This window comes from Pelobates fuscus, chromosome 11 (assembly GCF_036172605.1).
Source record: "Pelobates fuscus isolate aPelFus1 chromosome 11, aPelFus1.pri, whole genome shotgun sequence".
Lineage (NCBI taxonomy): Eukaryota > Metazoa > Chordata > Amphibia > Anura > Pelobatidae > Pelobates > Pelobates fuscus.
Window position 1 is genome coordinate 131,487,094 of NC_086327.1, and position 27,600 is coordinate 131,514,693.

At 42.9% G+C, this 27,600-nt stretch overlaps 1 protein-coding gene across 2 annotated transcripts; it reads left to right on the forward strand.

Moving 5' to 3' along the window:
* The first annotated feature begins 14,442 nt into the window (after positions 1-14,442).
* On the forward strand, positions 14,443-26,736 carry LOC134577088 (pulmonary surfactant-associated protein C-like). Of its 2 annotated transcripts, none has more exons than XM_063435731.1 (6): positions 14,443-14,549; positions 20,325-20,462; positions 21,483-21,620; positions 23,007-23,123; positions 25,290-25,412; positions 26,284-26,736. In XM_063435731.1, the coding sequence occupies exons 1-6, from the start codon at positions 14,538-14,540 to the stop codon at positions 26,365-26,367; spliced, it is 612 nt and encodes a 203-aa protein (XP_063291801.1). In that variant the 5' UTR covers positions 14,443-14,537; the 3' UTR covers positions 26,368-26,736. The 2 variants fall into 2 exon arrangements, with proteins under 2 accessions (XP_063291801.1, XP_063291802.1); XM_063435732.1 differs by lacking the exon at positions 14,443-14,549 and adding an exon at positions 14,557-14,726.
* Positions 26,737-27,600: the final 864 nt, after the last annotated feature.

Below are 27,600 nucleotides of genomic sequence, written 5' to 3' on the forward strand. Positions count from 1 at the left end.
CTGCATTCTAATAGATGATATATTTTTGACTGGGCCCTGGGCACTCGGACTGGGACAAAAAAAACAGCCCAGGCATTTAAAGGCAGAGCAGCCGTAGGAGGGGCGCAACCTGTGAGGTTGCATGTTGTGTCATCATCAATGACATGCATGCCTCTCCAAAGTGGGCATATATGTTTAATCTGATCTTTCCTGTCGGCCTTGGCTCTTTGTTATCACGGCCAACCGGGGATTTGCCGGGTTTGCCCGATGGCCAATCCAGGCCTGTACACATATTTTGGGGTGCTGCTTTGGTTGGATTATACAGATTCACTATCGTCACAAAAAGGAGCTTGTCCTACCATAATCTGCCCCCTTTATAAATATTACTTTTAAAAGTCTAATCATTTTTTAGGTACGTGCACCGAAATGTTAAAGTACCTGTGTCTCAGTCACTGTGTACACCATGCTTTCCTAGAATCTATAATGCACATTCAGGATTAACTGCAACCCTTACCGACAATCTGTCCTGTAGTATCTGCATCCATTGCAGTACTCTCCGACTCCTAGCTTTCTGGGATTTTGATGCACAACGACTGACTCTGCATTTTAAACATCAAAAAGCTCCCAGACTGATTTGCTCAATTTATAACATTTCATCAAACCTCCAGCCAACTAATCACTTCCATCGAACGCACCACCTCAGTTGAGACATTCAGTGACAGTGTTAACATCTCGGCAAATGGCCTAGTCTTTCAGTACTCCCATAAATTCTCTATCCATAGCATAGTCCTGGGACACTTTAAAACATTCTCAATTATTTACACTTAGAAGGTAGGCGGACATCCAGTGACCCCAGCACCCGTAAATTCATTGAGAGGAAGTGCCCCTTTAATCTCTACAAATTGATGGCTCTGCAGTTAGGGTCCTCCCAAGTCCCACTCTAATTCTACACCTTCTCCCTCCAGTGGTGTCCCCAAAAATGTAAATATCTTTAAAAAACAAACAAAACGCTGATTATTTTTAGCGCTAAACCCCATTGCTGCTTTATAAACCTTACACAATGTTCTCCTTCAATCCCACTGCTAGGAAGGGTTTCTCTTCAAAATCTGCCTGGTATGTATGAGCTTTTTTGGGTTATCTCCAGCTGCAATATATGCAACCACACAGCTATAATGCACACTGATCGGCCGCAACAATAAAACCACTGACAGGTGAAGTGAATAACATTGATTATATCATTGCAATGGCACCTTGTTAAAGGGTAGGAAATATTAGGCAGCAAGTGAACAGCCAGTTCTTGAATAACATGTGTTGGAAGCAGGAAAAATGGGCAAGCAAAAAGATCTGAGTGACTGTTTCAAGAGGCAAATAGTGATGGACAGGCCATCGGGCATACCGGGCAAATGCGATGGCCATGGGCCGACAAGGGAGCGCCGCCCTGCTGTGTGCCTGCATGGGCCGGTGAGGGAGATCAAAGATCTCCCTCACCGGCCCACACGTACTTTACAGGACAGCGCGGAGGACCTGGGAGCTATTAGCTCGCAGCTCCGCCGGGTTTCTGTCGCTAGGTTGGAGCGTTGCCATGGCAATGCTCGGATTTCGCGAGATTGAACTCCAGTGGCTGTGAGCTCACTCACCACTGTGGCCACCATGGATTTCCCACCGGACCACCAGGGCTGGCAGCAAAATCCCACCTCCCAGGCAAAGGTAAGAAGGGAGGGGGGAATATAAGCTATATATATATATATAAGACCGGCACATTGAAGCTTACGTTTGCGTGCCGGTCTCGTGACCGGAAGCTCGACAGCCGGGTAGCGAGTCGGGAAAACTGCGGGGTAACTATGGTGATAGTCAAAACAGCTTGAACGGCAAAGGTAAGTAGGGGGGTAGGGTTTATATAGGGTCATAACTCCTCCCACAAATCCAGGCCCAAGAGGCTGGGACGCTGGAAATCCTCAATATACAACTCCTACATCCCTCGACCAGAAAGGGAGCTCAGACAGGCTTTCAGAAATCTCGCAATTTAAACTTGCAATAAAGTGTGTTTACTTTGAATTCCTTTTTGCCCTCTTTTTACAGGCCTACTCGTACGTTGGTTTCGGCACACCTCAACCAACTTTGCTCCTTCTCTACATTCCATTAACATAATAGAGATTCCGAGCACAAGTTGGAAGGCCAATTGGCCTGGATTTGTGGGAGGAGTTATGACCCTATATAAACCCTACCCCCCTACTTACCTTTGCCGTTCAAGCTGTTTTGACCCCACCCACCTACACCCTCCTTTACACATTTCTCTTTGCGGGCCCTCTTTTTTATAGGCCTACTCGTACGTTGGTTTCGGCACACCTCAACCAACTTTGCTCCTTCTCTACATTCCATTAACATAATAGAGATTCCGAGCACAAATATATATATATATATATTTTATTATTTTTTTTTATTCCATACAGTAATGAATTACTCCGAATTGTAACTGAGCGCACAGGACTTATCTCAGCAGCACAATGATGGACAAGGAAAGTTTCAACAAACTTGTCGAAACGTGAAATATGAATGTGATTGTCTGACGTGATCGCCTGGGTTTCTGTCTCTGCAGATTGGCGTTAACCCCATTTCGTGTCTGGATGCTCATTGTGGGCAAGATCATTCTAAGACGCTAACGGTATCGCTCTAATGCTACAAGTGACCAAACACTCACCAAACGGTAAGGAACGTCTCTGTTTCTTATTGAAGCATAGAGTCCGAATGTGTCCACTGATCTGCACCAGCATAAAAAATGCAGCTTATATGCAGGTCTGCCTGAGATGCACCATAATTCAGAGCTGTCTATCTGCCAGCGTTTTAACCATGCGTCTTACAAGGCACGTCCTGTTAGCAGCCCGCAGCCCCATTTTGCCTGGTTTATAAACAAAATGTCACAATGTGACTAACAAGTGAGCCAAAATAAGCCAGATTTCAAGTCATGCTAAAAAAAAAAAACACCCCCCCCCCACACACACACACACATTTCACAATCTGTGTATTTTTAAACTTCTGAAAACTATAATACTAAATTGATATTCCGTGTTGAGGTTCTATAAATGGAGCAGTCAACTGGGACTTTCCATTAGTTTCCATGGCAATAACACCACTTTTAGAACTCTCTGCATAGGGGACAGAGAGGGCTTTGTGTATTATCTATTCCCGTAACGTGAAATATTCCAAATTGCTATGTTTGTCTGAATTAGAAAATTTGCTTTTTTGTTTATTTTCATTAACTACATCGATTAATCCTATCAAAGCACATTAAATAAAGCTGGCAAGAGGTGTTTAATTTGCTCTATCAGTAAAGTGTCTGAAATGGACAGCTACTTATTATATGCCGTCAGATACGCGCTCACATAATGGGTTTAACTATTTTAAAGTCTGTTACTGTTCCTCATTGGTGAACTAGTCCATTCACTAGGGCAGGGATAGGCAACCTTCGGCTCTCCAGATGTTGTGGACTACATCCCCCATAATGCTCTTACACACATAATGCTGGCAAAGCATCATGGGAGGTGTAGTCCAAAACATCTGGAGAGCCGAAGGTTCCCCACCCCTGCACTAGGGCCCTGTTATATACACCTTTCCTAAGCAGCTGAGCTCTATAGGAAAGTAACGTACATCTCCCTTTGTAACAGTTGCTGATATTACATGCTGTGTTATCATTAGACTTGTGTTTATCAGGTCAGACTATCTCAATGAGCCCAATTTATGATTTATTATTCCAGAGTGGTGTATAGTAAAATAACACCTGTATATCTAACGTATACACAATGAGAAAATATCATGCTGTAAATTCAAAATGACATAAAAATGTACAGCTTCCTGCTCTCAGTATCAATTAGATGAAGTGGTCTGGTGTGCCTTTAAGGACACACAAAATACATTTTCTTTCATTCGGCCCTTTAACTTTTGAAGCTGTGTCCTTAAGGGGTTAACAAGATTCAGTGAATACACGACACTAGAATATTGTTGATAACTAAATATATAATTACACATTAAATACACTGTTACAAATGTATATATGATGTATATAGCTTGAGCACATTGTTTTTATTGAGAAACATGCTGTGCCTTTAAGACATTTTTTGGTTGATTCGGCTGCATTCGTGGGATCTGAGCGCTTTTCGGATATGTTGGGCGTTCAGATCCAGGCTATCCGGGAATATAGACTTGAGGGGGTACCTCATTGGTAACTGTATGTTTGGAGTGTTATTACTGTATATGTCCTGGACCTGAGAGTTAATATAATTATGTTGTGTATTTTGTCTCAGTCTACTCTCAGGTCCAGCGGGGAATGCCCCTGGAATATGTGTCAGGAAACCCCTTGCATGGGGATTCACATAAAAGGCTGTCTGTGGCTCCATTAAAATCAGTTATACCCCCAGAGCTGAGTGTCGTCAGGCTGCTAGGGATGCGGTGGGAGATTCCCATTTAATAATTAAATGATCACCTTATAGAAATATGGTTTCATAGGATATTAGATATCAACAACATACCGTACATAGTCATTTGTGATACTTCACTTATATTATGGGATATATTTTATGTGTGACGTTGTGCCTTCAAGATGTGAGGCATTGTTAATTGGTTTTTGAGTGTATTACGGGTTAATCAATCTGAGATCCTGATTTCAACACATTGGAAATGTTAATGAAAACACACCCATGTTAAACGATTGTTAAATATAGCACGTGTTTATACCCACCTGCAGATTGCTGTGTTGTACACGTGAATTTATGGTTGAGAGAAACACTATACAAGTCGGAATATTGATTTTTTTTGGGTGTGGTGGGGGCTCAATAAACCAAAATCCCAGTCACAAGGTTTATTAACTAAACGGAAAAGGGGAATCCAAAACTGACTTGTAAAATTTAAGTGAAGATAGCAGATTTCAATTCACTACAATTCACCGTTTAGTAAAAAGTTAAGTTTCAAAACTCCTTAATGTAACAACAGATCATTTAGCAGCTGAACAGGTTCAGTGGCCACAATAGTCTAATGGGCTGATTACGCTGCCTGGAGGCTGGCTACTGGAGCGAGCAGGTAGCTGGTAATATCAGACAATGAACATCGAGGACCAGGTAGATGTGAATAGACATCTTATATGAGTTAATTTAGCAAATACTGCCATCTACTGGACAGGTTTCATAAGAAGATATAGCTATAACCCATCAAAAACTAGTCACTGGGGAAGGGTCACTTTTTGGAATTAGGTTTACTCTTATGTAGAAATCAAGAAATAGATTTAAAAGTAACACAGTTTGCTCACTGAACTGCAGTAAAGTAAAAACTGAAAGAATATAGAGACACTGTAGCTATAGCCAGGATTGGTGCAAGGATTTTTGGCTACACAGGCTAAGATGCACTTGGGCAGGGGCTGTAAAAGGGGTGACAAGTGCTGGTTGGGACACAGTGACCACTTCAAGAAACATTTAGATATAATTTAAAAAAAAAAAATCTAATGTGTATCCCCCCTCCCCCTGAGGCTTTTACCTTGGGCCAGGGAGAGAGAAGCCTTATCCATGGTGGTCCGGTGGGCCAGGGAGAGGGAAGCCTTATCCATGGTGGTCCGGTGGGCCAGGGAGAGAGAAGCCTTATCCATGGTGGTCCGGTGAGCCAGGGAGAGGGAAGCCTTATCCGGTGGGCCAGGGAGCGGGAAACCTTATCCATGGTGGTCCGGTGGGCCAGGAAGAGGGAAGCCTTATCCATGGTGGTCCGGGTGGCCAGGGAGAGGGAAGCCTTATTCATGGTGGTCCGGTGGGCCAGGGAGAGGGAACCCTTATCCATGGTGGTCCGGTGGGCCAGGGAGAGGGAAGCATTATCCATGGTGGTCCGGTGGGCCAGGGAGAGGGAAGCCTTATCCGGTGGGCCAGGGAGAGGGAAGCCTTATCCATTGTGGTCCGGTGGGCCAGGGAGAGGGAAGCATTATCCATGGTGGTCCGGTAGGCCAGGGAGAGGGAAGCCTTATCCATTGTGGTCCGGTGGGCCAGGGAGAGGGAACCCTTATCCATGGTGGTCCGGTGGGCCAGGGAGAGGGAAGCATTATCCATGGTGGTCCGGTGGGCCAGGGAGAGGGAAGCCTTATTCATGGTGGTCCGGTTGGCCAGGGAGAGGGAAGCATTATCCATGGTGGTCCGGTGGGCCAGGGAGAGGGAAGCCTTATCCATGGTGGTCCTGTGGGCCAGGGAGAGGGAAGCATTATTCATGGTGGTCCGGTGGGCCAGGGAGAGGGAAGCCTTATTCATGGTGGTCCGGTGGGCCAGGGAGAGGGAAGCCTTATCCATGGTGGTCCGGTGGGCCAGGGAGAGGGAAGCCTTATCCATGGTGGTCCGGTGGGCCAGGGAGAGGGAAGACTTATCCATGGTGGTCCGGGTGGCCAGGGAGAGGGAAGCCTTATCCATGGTGGTCCGGGTGGCCAGGGAGAGGGCAGCCTTATTCATGGTGGTCCGGTGGGCAGGGGAGAGGGAAGCCTTATCCATGGTGGTCCGGTGGGCCAGGGAGAGGGAAGCCTTATCCATGGTGGTCCGGTGGGCCAGGGAAAGGGAAGCCTTATCCATGGTGGTCCGGTGGGCCAGGGAGAGGGAAGCCTTATCCATGGTGGTCCGGGTGGCCAGGGAGAGGGAAGCCTTATCCATGGTGGTCCGGTGGGCCAGGGAGAGGGAAGCCTTATCCATGGTGGTCCAGTGGGCCAGGGAGAGGGAAGCCTTATCCATGGTGGTCCCGTGGGCCAGGAGCTGGAGCCTGCAGCCAGCACACAGTATCCAGTAATTTCAGCCAGGATGAGGATTTGGCTTTCTTTGCTCTTATCCTAAACTCCCCAGCGGACCTAAGGAGTCTGTGAGAAGAGCAGTGGGAGTCACACTCTCCTTCTGACATCATCAGAAGAGGCCGGCCAACTTCAATAGCAATCTGCTGAGTGCTGGCTGCAGGGAGAGTGAGATGAGTTGAAAGATTTGCGTCCCCAGTCAAAGGCAGGGGTTCTGCTTTTTGCGTCACCTGATCTGGCGGCCGCCTGTGCTGCATTATGGACGCGCCGGCCCTGGCTATAGCCAAACTGGCGATTTCTTCTGATTCGGCTCTTTCTGTCTATATATCGATTCATCTTTCAGTTCACAATCATGGCTGTTTAGGGAAGAAACCCTTGGTTATACTGCTGGTCATTTGGGGGAAACGCTATTTGTCATGGCTGGCTCACTTTAACAGACAACAACTCCCACTTTACTAAATACAGGATTGATCGCAATGTGTTTGAATTGGGAGCTGCTATCTTGTTACTTACCTGCAGCTCTTTCCTCCAGTGACATGCTGTGTTCAGTGCGCCCCATAATTCCCCAGTGAAGGAGAGGAACGCATCCTGGGTGAGTAATAAGGACTCCCCCCCCCCCCAGGGGAGGGTACTCTGGCTCCCACTGTCAGTCAGATCATGGCGTTCTGTACCCTCTGTACCACCGGCACACACGTCTACTGCAGAGGATTTCACTGACAGGTGGAGGAGTGGCCGTGTTTTACAAAAAATGTAAAATCTATAGATTTTCTAGAATGTCTGCCAGTTCATGGTAGGGATGGAACTGAATGCCTTTTGAAATGTGTTTAGCACGTCTAAATCAGGTACTTTACTATTGGTTCTGACTCTCTAACATGATAAAACTGATTCTATGCTTATAATTCCATCCTCTGAGTATTTGTTTCTTACTCCACTTAGTCCCAAAGGGGCCCAAGCTGGTCACTTAAAGGGACACTAGGCACCCAGACCACTTCTGCTCATTGGAGTGGTCTGGGTGCCAACTCCCACTACTCTTAACCCTGCAACTGTAATTATTGCAGTTTTTTATAAACTGCAATAATTACATTGCAGGGTTAACTCCACCTCTAGTGGCTGTCTATTAGACAGCCACTAGAGGTCACTTTCTGGGTCCTAGCACAGGAAACCTCTGCTAGAGCGTCGCTGGACGTCCTCACGCTGTGTGAGGACCTCCAGCGTCGCTCAAAACCCCATAGGAAAGCATGCGCATTAGGTACCCTCGGCCTTTTGGCGGGATCAGTCTCGCCCACCGACCGACGCAATGAAGAGGAGGAGCGTCGCGGAGGCGGAGACAGCGACGAGGGACATCGCCGCTGCCTCAGGTAAGTCACTGACGGGGTTTTCACCCCTTCAGTAACCGGGGATTGGGGGGTGGGAGGGAGAGGGACCCTCCAGTGCCAGGAAAACGGATTGTTTTCCTGGCACTGGAGTTTCCCTTTAACCATATTCTATCCATGGTCAGCTAGGCAACTTACACATTTGTTCTTTTAGGGGAGAATTTAATTAGGTTATATTTCACTTGGACTAAAAAATCACAGCATACAGAAACTAGCCTTACCACTATATTGCTATCCCAGGTATCTACTACCCTTTCTATATCACTGCTAGCCTTTACTGCTCCCACTGGAAGGCTATTCCAGGGATCTACTACCCTTTCTATATCACTGTTACTGCTCCCACTGGAACAGTATTCCAGGTATCTACTACACTTTCTATATCACTGTTAGCCTTTACTGCTCCCACTGGAAGGCTATTCCAGGTATCTACTACCCTTTCTATATCAATGTTACTGCTCCCACTGGAAGGCTATTCCAGGTATCTACTACCCTTTCTGTATGACTGATAGCTTTTACTGCTCCCACTGGAAGGCTTTTACAGGTATCCACTACCCTTTCTATATCACTGTTACTGCTTCCACTGGAAGGCTATTCCAGGTATCTATGGCCATTCTATATCACTGTTACTGCTCCCACTGGAAGGCTATTCCAGGTATCTACTACCCTTTCTATATCACTGTTACTGCTTCCACTGGGAGGCTATTCCAGGGATTTACTACCCTTTCTATATTTCTGTTACTGCTTCCACTGGAAGGCTATTCCAGGTATCTACTGCCCTTTCTATATCACTGTTACTGCTCCCACTGGAAGGCTATTCCAGGTATCTACTACCCTTTCTATATCACAGGTACTGCTCCCACTGGAAGGCTATTCCTGGTATCTACTACACTTTCTATATCACTGTTAGCCTTTACTGCTCCCACTAAAAGGCTATTCCAGGTATCTACTACCTTTTCTATATCACTGTTACTGCTCCCACTTGAAGGCTATTCCAGGTATCTACTACCCTTTCTATATCACTGTTAGCCTTTACTGCTCCCACTAAAAGGCTATTCCATGTATCTACTACCCTTTCTATATCACTGTTACTGCTCCCACTGGAAGGCTATTCCAGGTATCTACTACCCTTTCTATATCACTGTTACTGCTCCCACTTGAAGGCTATTCCAGGTATCTACTACTCTTTCTATATCACTGTTAACCTTTACTGCTCCCACTAAAAGGCTATTCCAGGTATCTACTACCCTTTCTATATCACTGCTAGCCTTTACTGCTCCCACTGGAAGGCTATTCCAGGTATCTACTACCCTTTCTATATCACTGTTACTGGTCCCACTGGAACAGTATTCCAGGTATCTACTACACTTTCTATATCACTGTTAGCCTTTACTGCTCCCACTGGAAGGCTATTCCAGGTATCTACTACCCTTTCTATATCAATGTTACTGCTCCCACTGGAAGGCTATTCCAGGTATCTACTACCCTTTCTGTATGACTGATAGCTTTTACTGCTCCCACTGGAAGGCTTTTCCAGGTATCCACTACCCTTTCTATATCACTGTTACTGCTTCCACTGGAAGGCTATTCCAGGTATCTATGGCCATTCTATATCACTGTTACTGCTCCCACTGGAAGGCTATTCCAGGTATCTACTACCCTTTCTATATCACTGTTACTGCTTCCACTGGGAGGCTATTCCAGGGATTTACTACCCTTTCTATATTTCTGTTACTGCTTCCACTGGAAGGCTATTCCAGGTATCTACTGCCCTTTCTATATCACTGTTACTGCTCCCACTGGAAGGCTATTCCAGGTATCTACTACCCTTTCTATATCACAGGTACTGCTCCCACTGGAAGGCTATTCCTGGTATCTACTACACTTTCTATATCACTGTTAGCCTTTACTGCTCCCACTAAAAGGCTATTCCAGGTATCTACTACCTTTTCTATATCACTGTTACTGCTCCCACTTGAAGGCTATTCCAGGTATCCACTACCCTTTCTATATTTCTGTTACTGCTTCCACTGGAAGGCTATTCCAGGTATCTACTACCCTTTCTATATCACTATTACTGCTCCCACTGGAATGCTATTCCAGGTATCTACTACCCTTTCTATATCACTATTACTGCTCCCACTGGAAGGCTATTCCAGGTATCTACTACCCTTTCTATATCACTGTTAGCCTTTAATGCTCCCACTAAAAGGCTATTCCATGTATCTACTACACTTTCTATATCACTGTTACTGCTTCCACTGGGGGGCTATTCCAGGTACCTGTTACCCTTTCTATATCACTGGTACTGCTCCCACTGGAAGGCTATTAAATGTATCTATTTAATATCCTATTACAGGGTTTACTTCCTGTGAACATTTCTTAGTATTCAATTCAGTACCTCATTTATACCACAAGATGGAGACCTGGTACTCATGGCACAATAGAGTCTGACTCTGGAGTAGGACAATCTTTTATAGGTGAAAATCAGACGCATGAACTCATTGACAGACGCATACACTCATTGACAAACACACACTCTCGTATACACTGACAAACAATGACATACACACACACTATTACTTGGACACACACTGACAGACGCACACTCTCACTGACAGACTCATGCACTCACTGACAGGCTCATGCACTCACTGACCGACACATACACACTCACGGACCGACACACACATTCACTTACAGACACACACATTTACAGACGCACACACATTTACAGACACACACACACACACTCACTTACAGACACACACACATACACATTCAATACGTTTATTCATATAGTAAATTAATAAAAGTCATACAAACAAAGTGCAATGAACAGTATGGGCATGTAAACAATTGGTACCATACCCATAACCACATCAGATATAATAGTGAGGAATGATTTCCTGAATATTATCAAGGGTATATAAATAGGAACCAAAACCAGTCTGTTAGAGAAACCCCCCGAGGAAGGCTAGACGCTGAAACGTTGGTGTTTTATCATATCATATGATGCTCTAGGTCAGTGTACCTGTGATCAGGGCCGGTGCAAGGATTTCTACCGCCCTAGGCAAAGATCCATTTTGCCGCCCCCTCATGTTACTCACTCACTGACAGACACACACTCACTGACAGACATACACTCACTGACAGACATAAACTAACTCACTGACACACACAGAGAAACTCACTGACAGACATACACTCACTCACTGACACACAAACACTCACTGACAGACATACAGACAAACACTCATTGACACATACACTCACTGACAGACATACACTCACTCACTGACACACACACACACACAGACATTCACAGACAGACACACTCACTGACAGACATACACTCACTGACAAACATACATGCACTCACAGACACCCACAGGCACTCACTGACAGACATACAGACACACACTCATTGACACATACACTCACTGACAGATACTCACTGACAGACATACACGCACTCACTGACACACACACACACATACAGACAGACACACTCACTGACAGACAGACATACACTCACTGACAGACATACACGCACTCACTGACTGGGTTTATGGGTTTAAATTTTGAGCACTTCCTATTTTTTCTGATGGGGTTATGGGTACGTTATAAATTGTTTACATACCTCTACTATTCATTGTTTCGTTGTTTATTTTATTAATTCACTATATGAATAACAATCTTTTTATGTGCAATTTATACTGGTGTGCTTTGAGTTATTTTCTGCTATGTCTATGGATATGGCGGGGGAACAGATTTTCCCATAAAACACCAAGAACCTTTCTACCGCACTATTCACCAAATTACCCACATTGGCTGAGCGCTCACTATAATTTTGTATGCAAACACAAGCAACATTTAATCTGTTACATGTCAGTGCAAATTCTAAAAACAATAAGAGCATGATCTAAAGGCTTAACATGTTCATATTCATAGAGAAGCTTGAGCTAATCTGTAGGAAATCACAGAAACAGTCATTGCAATACAATTCTCACAGGAACACGATTCCTTAACCAATTGTATCTCTCTTCATATTGTTACTGAAGAGAGCAGGTTTGTAATGTGCAAAAACACAGAATGAAGCCCATGGAACAACGCAGTAGGAGGAGTGGGCCTTGACAGAGCCAGGAAGTGGGCAGGTGCTAGTGTTTGGGGGTTGGATTAGTTTAATGGAGCTTGGGGGCGGAGACAGGGAGTATAAAGAGCAGCCATTTTAGAATAGGGGCCATTTTAACCAGAGCCTTTCTTACCTGTAAATTGTCCCACCCACCCTCCCTCGGTTTAGCAGTTCCGTTTCAGTCACAGCGGCGGAACAGGGCATAGTAGAAATTGGAATTTGGCGTAGAGTTTGGACTGGACAGGCCGAGGTGTAGGCCTGATGGAATTAAGGACTGGTTTGTTCTAGCTCTTCGGTGGCGACGAACCTGTGGGTGTAGGGGTGTCTGAGGTACACCCCTACAGTTAACAATATGATGTGGGGCCTCTTTGGTAGGCCGTGTTTCAAGTGAATTGTTATTTGTTATATATTGTTCAATTGGTAGGGTCATTGTCAGGGGTACTGTGTGGGGGGTATAGTAATTTAATGTATAGTTGGACAATGACCCTAAATTATGTTAATTATGTTAATTTATGATAATTTAATTAATAATTTAATTAATAAAAGCTGTGGACTTTATACTCCAACAGAATTAACTGTGTCCGTGTCTTATTTAGTTTAAGGTTATAGTGCATGACGAATATCGTCTGTACAAAGGTTTTTATAAAAGTTTTAGCACATGCCGAATAACGTCTGTGCAAATGTCAAGAGCAGGAGTGTAACGTAGAGGGTATGGAAATGTCTATAGCAGCAGTACAAACAATTTCCTCCGTGCTATGATCATATGATGATAGCACCGGGAACTGTGTCTCCCCCTCCCCTGCCGGCTGTGCAAGGCCGAAGAGGAGATGTGAGATCTCCCTCTCCGGCCCGCTAGCACTATAATGCTGGAAGCCGGCAGGAGAGGGAGGGAGAGATGACTCGGGAGACCTCCGCTGGGTTCTCCTTTCGCGAGCTCAGAGCTTTGCCGCGGTTATCAGCGCCCTTTTATTGTGGCCAGCCTAAGGCACACCTGTGGAATAATCATGCTGTCTAATCCGCATCTTGATATGCCACACCTGTGAGGTGGATGGATTATCTTGGCAAAGGAGAACACAGATTTAGACAGATGTGTGAACAATATTTGAGAGAAATAAGCCTTTTGTGTACATAGAAAAAGTCTTAGATCTTTTAGTTCAACTCATGCAAAATGGGGGCAAAAACAAAAGTGTTGTGTTTATAATTTTGTTCAGTGTATAAACAAACTAGAAATGTTTTTGACTTGGGGCGCCTTGGAAAAATATTGAAATATTAAGGGCGCCTTGAACCTAAAAAGTTTGGGAACCACTGGTCTATAAGTTAAAACGTCACCTTTTTATTTTAATTAAAAATTCAATAGATATGAAGTAACCTATTACCAATAAGAAAAAAACATTAATAGAATACTTAAACGTGTTAGTGAACAGTGAAAAATAATCCTATTTTTCACTGTTCACTAACACAAGTATTCTATTAATATTTTTTCTTATTGGTATTAGGTTACTTCATATCTATTGGATTTTTAAGGTGAAGTTGTAACGTATAGACATTTCCATAGCCGGTACATTACACTCCTACACTTTCTGTGTTTTGCTTAGTTAGGAGTGTTTACAAATCAAGCTCTTTTCTCTTTAGTTTTTGTAAAGGTTTGTACTGTGCCATTTATTCACTAAAATAAGTGAGAAGTAAAAAATTGAAATCTAGATTTTAGGCGATAACGAACAGAAATGGAACAATTATCCATCGAAGAGCTGGATCCAGTTACTCTATTTAGGTTTTAAAAAAGAGGTGAATCTATGGGGATATCTAACAATGGGAGATCCTTTCAATAAATTCCTAAACTAAATGACTAATATCTCCATTTTAAGTTTATCTATTTATTTTCATTTATAACACAGAAATAAATACATGGCAAAGGGAAATCCTGTATTTCCTAACATATGCAAATGTAACCTTGTTTACTGTATAATTAGATCGCCACCCAGTTTTATGGTAAATGTCTAATTTCCGGAAATCACTTTCTTAAGGGAATATCTCCTCTGGAAATCAGGCAGGTCAGGAGCTGTTCCTCTCGACACTTAGAGACAGGTAGAAGCAGTTCTAAGCAAACTTTTATTGTTTTGTTTAAATGGGTGTTACTTCCTCCACCCCACACACTGTCAGGCGGGTACCAAAGAGGAAGCATACCTCCACACGCACTGTGTATTAAAATCCAAATCCCTAAATAGGGAGCACAAGACCAGAACAAGACACAGATCTCTTCATGCAGACAAAGGTGAGTCCGAATCGCATTCATTAATAATTCCATTATTCTACAATTGCACTATTCTGTTACTGATAGTCGTCAGTGGAAAACCGGAGTGAAGATGGAGCAAAGTACGAAATTAGGAGAAATGAGCTGACATGTCCAATTGGCTGCCATGGTAATTTCTACAGCTGAGAATTGCACCAGGTTTGACATAATAATTATATCATAAAAATATAAACAAACATGTCTTCTAGTAGGTCAAAGAATCAGAACATATTATTTAATTCTAAATGGAAATAATTGATTTTGTAAATCTGCAAATCTGAGGCAGATATACTGAACATGGGGCGATCCCACGTTTGTGGGGTCTGTATGGTGTCAGCTGATTGCACACACTTTGCCCTTTAGTCTGTCATTGCTCCGTTTGTTGTACTGCTGAGTATGTTCCTATATGGGGGCTGTAGCACACCAACAAAATAGTTCATTCACTAAAATTGGGAAACATGAAAAATGACTGCCTAAAAAAAATGCCTATTCCGACATTTGGCGTAAAATTTGTAATCCCTTGTCAGTTCTCCACAATTTCCTACAGAGAGGGAAAAAGAAAAAGAAATGAACTGGATGCATTTAAATAGCAACTTTCCGTTTCATTCAAAATGTTTCTCACTTTTACCTCAATCCATTCCTTCCCTTACAATTCTGCAGAAAGAAAAAAACGTTTGGCGTAGTTGGAACCTCAGCAAGTCATTGTATCTCTTTTCTTCATGTCAGTGTTTTTTATATTAGAGCCTGGCGTTACACTATACAGAGTCTGTTATTTAATATTAGAGCCTGGCGTTACACTATACAGAGTCTGTTATTTAATATTAGAGCCTGGCGTTACACTATACAGAGTCTGTTATTTAATATTAGAGCCTGGCGTTACACTATACAGAGTCTGTTATTTAATATTAGAACCTGGCGTTACACTATACAGAGTCTGTTATTTTATATTAGAGCCGGGCGTTACACTATACAGAGTCTGTTATTTAATATTAGAGCCTGGCGTTACACTATACAGAGTCTGTTATTTAATATTAGAACCTGGCGTTACACTATACAGAGTCTGTTATTTAATATTAGAGCCTGGCGTTACACTATACAGAGTCTGTTATTTAATATTAGAGCCGGACGTTACACTATACAGAGTCTGTTATTTAATATTAGAACCTGGCGTTACACTATACAGAGTCTGTTATTTAATATTAGAGCCTGGCGTTACACTATACAGAGTCTGTTATTTAATATTAGAGCCTGGCGTTACACTATACAGAGTCTGTTATTTAATATTAGAGCCTGGCGTTACACTATACAGAGTCTGTTATTTAATATTAGAGCCTGGCGTTACACTATACAGAGTCTGTTATTTAATATTAGAACCTGGCGTTACACTATACAGAGTCTGTTATTTTATATTAGAGCCTGGCGTTACACTATACAGAGTCTGTTATTTAATATTAGAGCCTGGCGTTACACTATGCAGAGTCTGTTATTTAATATTAGAGCCTGGCGTTACACTATACAGAGTCTGTTATTTAATATTAGAGCCTGGCGTTACACTATACAGAGTCTGTTATTTAATATTAGAGCCTGGCGTTACACTATACAGAGTCTGTTATTTAATATTAGAACCTGGCGTTACACTATACAGAGTCTGTTATTTAATATTAGAACCTGGCGTTACACTATACAGAGTCTGTTATTTTATATTAGAGCCTGGCGTTACACTATACAGAGTCTGTTATTTAATATTAGAGCCTGGCGTTACACTATGCAGAGTCTGTTATTTAATATTAGAGCCTGGCGTTACACTATACAGAGTCTGTTATTTAATATTAGAGCCTGGCGTTACACTATACAGAGTCTGTTATTTAATATTAGAGCCTGGCGTTACACTATACAGAGTCTGTTATTTAATATTAGAACCTGGCGTTACACTATACAGAGTCTGTTATTTTATATTAGAGCCTGGCGTTACACTATACAGAGTCTGTTATTTAATATTAGAGCCTGGCGTTACACTATGCAGAGTCTGTTATTTAATATTAGAGCCTGGCGTTACACTATACAGAGTCTGTTATTTAATATTAGAGCCTGGCGTTACACTATACAGAGTCTGTTATTTAATATTAGAGCCTGGCGTTACACTATACAGAGTCTGTTATTTAATATTAGAACCTGGCGTTACACTATACAGAGTCTGTTATTTAATATTAGAACCTGGCGTTACACTATACAGAGTCTGTTATTTTATATTAGAGCCTGGCGTTACACTATACAGAGTCTGTTATTTAATATTAGAGCCTGGCGTTACACTATGCAGAGTCTGTTATTTAATATTAGAGCCTGGCGTTACACTATACAGAGTCTGTTATTTAATATTAGAGCCTGGCGTTACACTATACAGAGTCTGTTATTTAATATTAGAGCCGGACGTTACACTATGCAGAGATTGATTGCCAGGGTTATTCTATTGATTTCCAATAATCAATCTCATTTCGATATTTCTCCCACACAGCCTGAGTACAGCAGCTTACAGGATAAAGCCGTTTCTTGAGCAATATTTCCAGTAAAAATCAGATGAGATTGGCGTGTGTTAAATACATCCCATAAATCACAGTTCAGGGGTTCATCAGAGAAATTAAATCCTGCAAAAGCAGTTTGTAGCGGATGGCCCTGGGCTGTCCTACAAAGTTCGCGTGAATAACTGTATTCGTATAACCTGCCAGTTTTATATGTGTTTAAAAGAAGTGTATTCCTCTGATTATTCAGTAGAATCATTCGAATGAAGTAGGGGAATGAAACTACCGAACAACCAGACCTCCCCTGTGTGAAGTGTGCCTTCAATTACCCGTGGCAACAATGTTGCAAACGGGTAATTAACGAGCTATGCGGTAGGTCCTTTGTCTCCGGGTGGCCGCCATTCGGGAAACGAACACGTGGTGGCGGCCATTTTGCAAACTCCCGAACAGCGGTGTTTTGCCGTCGAGTGTCTGGAACCCAAATCGGACACTCGACTAGGCAAATACTGCTGAGACCTCCAGACTTCCAGTAGTTCGTGTGGAAACTAGGGGATTCATTCGAACTAGGGGATTCATTCGAATCCTCCTTAGGCTCCCTAACCCAGGCAATTCGTATGTTTTATTCCCTTGTCTGTGACCGACCGCAGGGCCAAAATGCATGGAACTGTTTTCGGATACTTTACCCATGCGGTCGGTCAAATCTTTGCCTGCTCCTAACTCCCGAATCCCTGGTCCGATCTGGGTGATTTTTGAGTATGTTACTCACCCAGATCAGGGCTATCAGGGGATGTGCCATTTAAAGGGGTACCCCTAAGTTTAGGGGTACATCCAGGAACTGGGGGAATCTGAGTACAGTGTAAAGGGGATTATGATGTAAGCGGAGGAGAGGTGTGGGAGGTTACTATTCCCAGATTGGGTACTGTACTAATTGTGGAAAACTCCTCCCTTGCATGGGAGCATGCTTTATAAGGCACTGTGGAATAAAGATTGTCAGTTCTGCTCCTGAAACTGTGTGTCGTCCAGTTATTGGGATTGCTGTTGGGATACTGCTGTATTACTTTACCTGCTGGAAACCTTGCCTGTGGATTTATAATTGCCTTGTTCCGGAGTCTCACTTGGATTATAAGCGGAGATAACCTGGAGAATATCGTACCTCCGCTACACAGTTAATTACTCTGACATACATTTATCACATGGTATTATCTGTGACTTAGAAGGTTATTTACTAAAAGCAGAATTGTTGGAAATTCAAAGTAAATTAAAACTGTAAGGCTAAAATAGCACAACTAGAGTTGAGGATTTTTTTCAGTTTGGGTATTTCGGCCTTAAATTTGAAATTTTCTTTGTATTCCTAAGAATACGCCTATTAGTAAATAACCCAGTTAGTGTCAGAGGCATCACATTTCAAAATAAAAAACATTTCAGTAGAAGTGACAATATAAAATAATGAATTTTTATCAGTAATCGTATAAAATAATTCTCCTTTAACGTAATGATAATGGCTTAAAACAGGTAACCACATGCTGCTAGCCAGGACGTAAATGTTACTCATCACTGCAAGCCGCCCGTGTATAAAAACCAGGGGTGAATTTCTACTGGCCCTGGCTGTATTTTCACTTGCCAATGGCTAGTGCTGAGACTGAGTATGTGAAATAAAGCTCCTTTAATAAGGGATCTGATTCCATTGGAATTGCAGGTGACTACTGGGCTAGAAAAACCTGTGCTGCCAGTATTGGGCTGAGATGCCTGGGTATGCCTGAGTGTGCAAGGATGTGCCAGTCCCATCATCTGAGAGAGAGAGAAAGAGAGAGAGAGAGAGAGAGGTAGATAGATAGGTAGATAGATAGGTAGATGGATAGATAGATAGTAAATAAATATGAGTTCAAGTAGAGATTGCAGCCGTATTAGTCCAGTGATGCAGATGTAAAAAAACAGATACAATGTGTATCTTGTAATACCTGTAAAACCTCCCTTTCTCAAGTCTAAGCATTTCTGAGCAAGACAACACACAGAATAAAAAAAGTTGAGTTGTGATACAGGGGTTAAAGCGACATGAGTGCAGATAAGACACAGGTTTGATAGAACTTAGACACCATTCTTGCAGAGGGTCGTAAATATCTTATGCGAAGATCACATAGTGAGGGAGGAGAGAGAGAGATAAAACCCAAAAACAAGCGAACAGTGCAGAAGATGGTGCTAGAAGGGGGGAGCATTAATATAAAGAATGCATGAATTCCAATCCAAGAGTTACAGGTTATTCATGAAGGCCTATATCCAGCATACACAGACACACGTACACACTCACACTCATATACATATACACATACACTAGTAGTGCATATATACAAGTATACACAAGTACATACAATATACATATAAATACAACCAGATGCCCAAATATATGTACTACACATACATCCACACACAAGCACCAATACATGTACCTACACATATACCAATGTGTCTACACGTACATAGACCCATATATAGAACAAACAGTAGTAGCAGGGCTGCACTCACGGTCTTTAGTAGAAAAAGTATAAATTTATTCCATGAGTTATAACAAAATCAACGTTTCGGTCCACACAGGGACCTTCCTCAGGATCAAATACATACATACACCTACACCTGTTCACATATACATACATGTACACTTTATACATACACACACACACACACACACACACACACACACACACACAAATACATACATGTATACGCATACACATAAATACATGAACCCATATACATACACACAAACACATATACATACAAGCACATGAACTCATATACACAAATATAAATGCACAGTGACATACGGTATATAAATATTATATATATTACACATTATATTTGTGACTGTGCATTTATATTTGTGTATATAAGTTCATGTGCATGTATGTATATGTGTTTGTGTGTATGTATATAAATATGTGAAAGCTTGAATTAAAAAAAATCTGTTAGTCCAATAAAAAAGGTATTACAAGATACAAATTTTATTAGTTTTTTTTAGATAGAGATAGGGAGATAGAGAGAGATAGATAACGTAGCGATAGATAGATAGATATAGAGAGAGATATAGATGGATGGATAGATAGAGAGATAACATATTGATAGATAGACAGATACTGTATATATAGAGAGAGACTGACCGATACTGTATAGCAATAGACTGACAGACTTTTAAGGTACTTTATTTGGAAAATGTTAAGTCCTTCTTTGGCCTTTGTTTTACCTCCAGGTCGCTGACATCGTCCCCAAAATGAATGACAAACGGAAAACGTGGATATGGTCTCTGGTCGTCCTTACACTCTTGGCGATTATTGTAGTTGGCGCGACTTTAGTTGGTGTTTACATGACTCAGAAACACACAGAAGCCGTGAGTTTTCCGAATTAATAACTGGAGCTTTAATATGCTTTTCTAGAAAGGAATAAATAAATACTAGCAGCGAGGGACTCTCCAACAAAGAGAGATGTTATGATATAGGCCTCCATTTAATATTTTTGGATAAACTTGTAAAATTACTTTTTAAACTAGTAAAATATAAAAAAATACATCAATATTGTAAAAAAAATATATAATAAATATTAGACAGCGGCCATGATTGGATATGATTTTTGTTGAAATGAAAGGAAAACAAGATTTTAAATTTGTGAATGATTCACTGGAAAGCCGTGACCTTTACTCTGGTATTGTTTCATAGCTCGTTAACGTGATGAATAAATTAGTGTAATTTTTGAGGTGTGATTTCTAGTGCACGCAATGAATAGAGTTAGAACTAAATGTCTGTTAATAACATTTCCTGGGAGCTTTCTATATAATGAGATACCGGAGCAGAAACTCACCGGTTACTGAACGCAAATCACCGTTTACAGAGACTTACCGGTTACTGAGCGGAGACTTACCGGTTACTGAGCGGAGACTCACTGGTTACTGAGCGGAGACTCACTGGTTACTGAGCGCAATTCACCGTTTACTGAGCGGGATATTAAAGGAGGTTATTACCCCGACATCAATAAACTCACACTGTGCACAGTACTAACCTTGTGCAGTCACTTACTTGTACAGGTCCCAATGAGAAGACCAGACATGTAACACTAACTGGTCACTGCACTAAAATACTGAAATTCGACCCAAAAAAGCTTATTCACTAAACTGAGAATTTTAGAGAAAGGCAAATAGAATTGGAATTTTAACACCAAATTCTTCTAGCTGGATTTAATGAATGACTTTTCTTCTCTGGAAAGTTTGGGCTGGGGAAGTTTGTCCGGTGCAGCCAGTATGGCCAGCACAATGTCCTTGCCAGTCTTGTTATTGGCCGTCACTGTAATATCAGTAGAGTTTGTCCAGTGACTGCCTATTGACGATGCTAAGGCCCGCTTGCTCTGTGCTCCGCAGGTAGTAGAGATGGCTTTTAACGCCAAGAGTGGAGAGACAGTGCATCAGAGAGTGATGGTCAACGATCTGGAGAATATTGCAGTCTTTCACGTGACATCCAACAACATTTCATCAACTATTCTCTATGACTATAACCATGTAAGTACCGGGTATGTTGCTGTGGGGCCCTGTGTCAGTCTGTCTAGTGAGGACCCGTGCCAGTCTGTCTAGTGAGGACCCGTGCCAGTCTGTCTAGTGAGGGCCCTGTGTCAGCCAGTCTAGTGAGGGCCCGGTGTCAGCCAGTCTAGTGAGGGCCCGGTGTCAGCCAGTCTAGTGAGGGCCCCGTGTCAGTCTATCTAGTGAGGGCCCCATGTCAGTCTGTCTAGTGAGGGCCCAGACCCAGTGTCAGTCTGTCTAATGAGGGCCATGTGTCAGTCTGTCTAGTGTGGACCCTGTGTCAGTCTGTCTAGTGAGAGCCCAGTGACAGTCTGTCTAATGAGGGCCCCGTGTCAGTCTGTCTAGTGAGGGCCCAGACCCAGTGTCAGTCTGTCTAATGAGGGCCATGTGTCAGTCTGTCTAGTGTGGACCCTGTGTCAGTCTGTCTAGTGAGAGCCCAGTGACAGTCTGTCTAATGAGGGCCCGTGTCAGTCTGTCTAGTGAGGGCCCTGTGTCAGTCTGTCTAGTGAGGGCCCCGTGTCAGTCTGTCTAGTGAGGCCCCAGTGTAAGCCCGTCTAGTAATGGCCCCAGTGTCAGCCCGTCTAGTAATGGCCCCAGTGTCAGCCCGTCTAGTAAGGGCCCCAGTGTCAGCCCATCTAGTAAGGGCCCCAGTGTCAGCCCGTCTAGTAAGGGCCCCAGTGTCAGTCTGTCTAGTGAGGGCCTGTGTCAATCTGTCTAATGAGGGCCCTGTTCCAGCCTGTCTAGTGAGGACCCATGTCAGTCTGTCTAGTGAGGGCCCTGACAGTTTGACCTATTTATTTAGGAGATAAATTCTAGATAAACCCTTTACCTTGGGTTACCAGATCCACCATGTTTTCAGGGACAAATATAATTTTGTCAAATTTATTTATTTGAAAAGGGTTGCACTGACTGCACCATGTAAACATATTCTAGAGGATTTCTAATTGCCTAATTGTATGCACCTTCTTCTGAATTCTTATTCTACATACTACAGGGCAAACCTTTTCATGTGCTGCACTTCAATCTATGTACGAAGACATGGCAGATCTGGTAACCCTACCTTTACCCCACTGTTGCAGCTCCTCACCTTGGGGCGCAGTCAGTTATACTCACAGTCTCAGCTTACTGTCCCCAGGGGCCCAGTTATACCCACAGTCTCAACATAGTGTTCCCCGGTCCCTGACAACAACATCAAACACTAAGTTGACATATGTAATTTGGCCTTGGTGCTTCAATACCTGGGTTGCTCCATAGAGTTTCCCCTGATTACCGGGGTGCTCACTAGTCTTGTGGGGTATTCCCTAGGGATCAGGTATGGACACTCAGGGGTTATTAATTTGGGATGTTATCTGTATCTTTCCATTCCAGGAAATTATCGGCTTACGGCGCATGAATGGGGCAAAATGTTTTATTCTAAACATGGATCATGTTAACGTACCAACAATGGAGGACATTCTGCGGGGAATTAAACGATTCCAGCGGCAGGTAAGATTCTGTGTGAAATAGTCACAGTTTAACAAATACCTCATTCCAGGTGACATATGGCGCTTTTTCCAAAACATGGAACAAGTGGAGAGGGGACCACAGTCACTGAATGGGCCGAGTGTCTGTTTAATGGATGTAGATTAATACATTGGGAATATTAAGATATATATCAACTAAGATAATTAATGATAATGAGTTGTTTTCCTGATAATGATCTTCAGGTAATATCTAGCGAAAAATAAATCAGGAATAATTGTCTTGATTGTGTAAATAAAAAAATAAGACAAAGCATTAAATCATAATCTGCAAAATATGTTGATACCTTTATAAATAAATATTAAATAGACTATGGATACTTCATATTTATCAGTAACACTGTCCTGAAATATGTGAAAGACCTGTTGTAAGATGGCTACTGTGCAGATATTTAAAGAAGGTATCTGGTGTTTGGAGGATTACTGGTTACTGACATGTTAAGGTTACAGTATCACACCTTGACCCATGATGTATTTCTTCTGAGGATTACCTATCCCCCTTAGGAAGGGCCGTGACAGAGCTCCCTGTACCCCGGCCGGGTACCTCCACCAAGGGTCCGCTTCCTAGCTGCGACTGGATACGGGAACTAGGTCTGCCCGCTCCCAGGCACTGGACAGCACACAGTCCTGGGAACTCCAGAAGTCCTTACAAGGACTTTCCCCGCTCCATCCTGTTCCATATAATCCCAGGCTGGAGGGTGATGGTTTACAGATCTTCCACTCTGGGAGATACCAACTGCACAACAATTACAAAAAGTAAAACACATTACATATACTTAGGGGCTCCGCGCCCCATAAAGGGAATATGGTACACACATGAAACATACATCCATGCATAGCCCCGGGTCCCAGCTAGAACCCCTGCAAATAGTGGGGTTATCGGATGTACAGAACCCTAGAAACCAGCATCCGAAGTTTGGGCTCTGGGCTCTGTACATCCCCGAAAATAGATCCAAAGTGTTGCTTGGTTTAGTTTAATGCAAACTTCGCGCCTAAACCAATCAGCTGAAAGGTGCGAAACCAATTCGCCACCCAATCAGGAGAAATGCCGCGAAACCCATGTGCACCAATCGGCGCTCGGGGAGGAGAGGGTTTTTGCCGCCCAATCGGGAAAAAGGGCGCGAAACCCAGTTTGAATGGGCGCTCCTTATTTGATTGGTCGCCTGCTCCCTGTAGTGACCAATCAGCGCTCACTCGTGCCAACGCATCAGAAGAATGGCGCACACCCAGTTTGAATGGGAACTCCCTCTCCTGATTGGTCTGCACGGACATCCATGAGGCCAGCGGGACTCTGCGGTTGAGAAGATGACTCACCGCTCCAGGGTCTCCGCTGGGGCTCGCACCTCTCTCCGGTGGCTGCCTCCATTTAGGCAGCACCGGGGAGAGCGCTCCTTGGGCAGTTACGAGCCTGGCCTTGTAGCTTTCGGGAGTGGAAGGCAGTGACTATAGCTCCGTTGGGAGCAGATAGGGCGATACCCGACACGGGGACCTGAAACAGTGCGGGCAGGCCAGTTCAGGATACAAATGCTTCCCCTAGTTGGCGTTCGGCTATGTGAACCGGCGGCCACCCAGGGGAGCATTCGTTAATGATTTCCCTTGCGGTTTCAGAACGTTCTAATGAGCGTTCTGAATGGGAAATCATGGTGGTCTCCGTTCGGGAGACGAACAGATTCTGTTCGTATGAGCTCTCCCGAACGGAACAGGCAAAATACACAAAATACATAACAGATACATGGGGAAACACAGAATACAAGGGGAAAAACATGAATAAGCAGTGGGCATGGTACTTAGTGACGGTGGTCCGTCACAAGGGCACTCACTAAACTGTCCGTTGTGGGGGGTTGGCAGCTGAACTGCTTAATTAAGGATAAAATGGGAGACGCCTGAGCTATGATTGCTATTATTATCAGCTATTTTCCCTGTATTTTGCATTTCTCTGCAATTCGCTATTTAGTGATTAATCCTTTATTACTCACGGTGATTGATTATCGTGAATGTTTTGATAACACAGTGACAGTAAAACGTTCAGCATAGGGGCAGGTTATAACCCCCCTCCATTTTGTGATATTCTGCAGTCATTCATTATTATTATCATTATCATCATTATTTTTATATATATTTGTTGCCACAGAACAGCACATCAGACACCGATCTGACCTATAGCATCACGGAGGGTGAGGAGGCCCAGCGCACCGAGCTGGGGACGTCCGTAAACCTCCTCTGTAGTGACGTCCCAATTTACTGGGCCACCCCGGTAAGTGGATCATATTTTTATTTTTTTATTTGCATGGTAACAATAAATATGTGACATCCAACAATATTTCTCCTGCGTGACTGAGACACAAGGAAACAGGCCAAACGTGGGGATTTATTTCAGTGAGCATTAACTGCATAAACTTCCACTAACAGAAGATTATTTATCAACTTACCTATGAAGTACCGTACAGTGTTATGTAGGCACCCTTTGCCCATGAAGTACCATACAGTGTTGGGTAGGTGCCATTTGCCTATGAAATACTGGTACAGTGTAAGGTAGGTGCCTTTTGACCATGAAGTGCCAGTACAGTGTTAGGTAGGTACCCTTTGCCTATGAAGTACCAGTACAGTGTTAGGTAGGTGCTCTTTGCCCATGAAGTACCATACAGTGTTAGGTAGGTACCCTTTGCCCATGAAGTACCAGTACAGTGTTGGTGGGGACCCTTTGCCCATGAAGTACCATACAGTGTTGGGTAGGTGCCATTTGCCTATGAAATACTGGTACAGTGTAAGGTAGGTGCCTTTTGACCATGAAGTGCCAGTACAGTGTTAGGTAGGTACCCTTTTCCCATGAAGTACCAGTACAGTGTTAGGTAGGTGCTCTTTGCCCATGAAGTACCATACAGTGTTAGGTAGGTACCCTTTGCCCATGAAGTACCATACAGTGTTAGGTAGGTACCCTTTGCCCATGAAGTGCTGGTACAGTGTTAGGTATGTGCCCTTACAGATTGTATTTCCAACGAGACCCAGCTTGTAGAGTGATGGCTATACTGTCACATGTTCTGCGCTGTGTACACTAATTACAAGGTGTGGTACGTGACACCCTTGGAGACGATGATAATTAATTTCTTGTATTCTTCCTTTAACAGAGCAAGTCGAGCCATCTTCGCTGGATACTAACAATTAATTTCAATATCTTTGGCTTTGAAGTGTCTGTGAAATTTGAATCTTGAAGCAATCACCGTCTAATCAAACTCCGAAAGAGTCAGCCTTACCCATGGGGACGGGCGTGTGAGGACATTGCCTTTAAAATGACTAAATCCATGTGTCACCTCCAAGATGTTGCTATAATTTGTCTTCTTCCGAGAGACCTGTCACCTGGGTGATCTGTGACGTCTCCAACCTGCTCTCGTACATGGTGTGACCTTCGTTTAGCCTTACACAATAGGCAGCTGCCTATAGACCACCGACGCGTCACGTAAACAGTAATGATCTTCCATTGCACGTGGATTCACACCAGTGAAGTTTATTTTATCTAGGGATCTTTGCGGCCATGAAACTGTGTATTAAACAAGGACAATCTTCGTGTCTTTCTCTTATAAGCTGTTTCTGTTGTTTGTCTTCTAAGCAATGAGTCAGTGTGGATTAAAGACAGATTTTTCCTCCATGAAACCAGAAAGGGGACTGCGAGGGAGATGAGAGCTGGGCGTAGTTTTGCTGATTAATTACAGACGTACTTTAAACCCAAATATCCCGTAATCAGTGTGCGATTTCCTGAATAATAATCCAAAACATAAAAGAAAATGAATTTACACGTGAGGATTCACAGTTATAAAATATCAGTAATTTGCATCTAAAGCTCTTCACAGTTCCCTGCCGCACGTAGTCCTGTTTTATATTTGTTTGTATTTAATTACATTAATTTAAGTTAGCTTGTTTAATGAGGCATTAAATGAAAACAAATAAAAAATGAAAAATTTATTATAGGAATATAGCATTCATAATTGAGAAAAAACGGTAAAAAACAAACAAATATAAGTTGAATCAATAAGTGTGAATTTGTGTTGTTTTTTTTCATAAAGTGCAGAGAGAGTATTACTAAGTCATAATATTACAAGTCAGGGTAGCCACAGAAGATATAAAATGTGGCGTATACTGCGCCCAAATATTATACGTACATACACCTCTGCGCAGGGCCGGATTAACATAGGGGCTGATGGAGCTGCAGCTCCAGGCCCAGGCCCATGGAATAGGCCCATTTAAAAAAAAAAAAAATTTTTTTTTTTTTTTTTTTTTACATACTACTCTTAGGATTGCCACCTGACTGGTATTTTACTGGCACAGCTGGTATTTCAGGCTGCCTGGCCATGCCGGTATTGCAGTAATACCGGCAATACAAATGCAGGTTTTTTTCTCAGAATAAATGGAGATTACTCTGCAATACCAGCACCAGCCAGTAGGGGTCA

What these genes read in the sequence shown, in the direction of transcription:
- LOC134577088 (XM_063435731.1), top strand. An exon ending in TTCTCTATGACTATAACCAT is followed by an intron (nt 21,621 to 23,006) that starts GTAAGTACCGGG and finishes TTTCCATTCCAG; the next exon opens with GAAATTATCGGCTTACGGCG. An exon ending in TTAAACGATTCCAGCGGCAG is followed by an intron (nt 23,124 to 25,289) that starts GTAAGATTCTGT and finishes TTGTTGCCACAG; the next exon opens with AACAGCACATCAGACACCGA.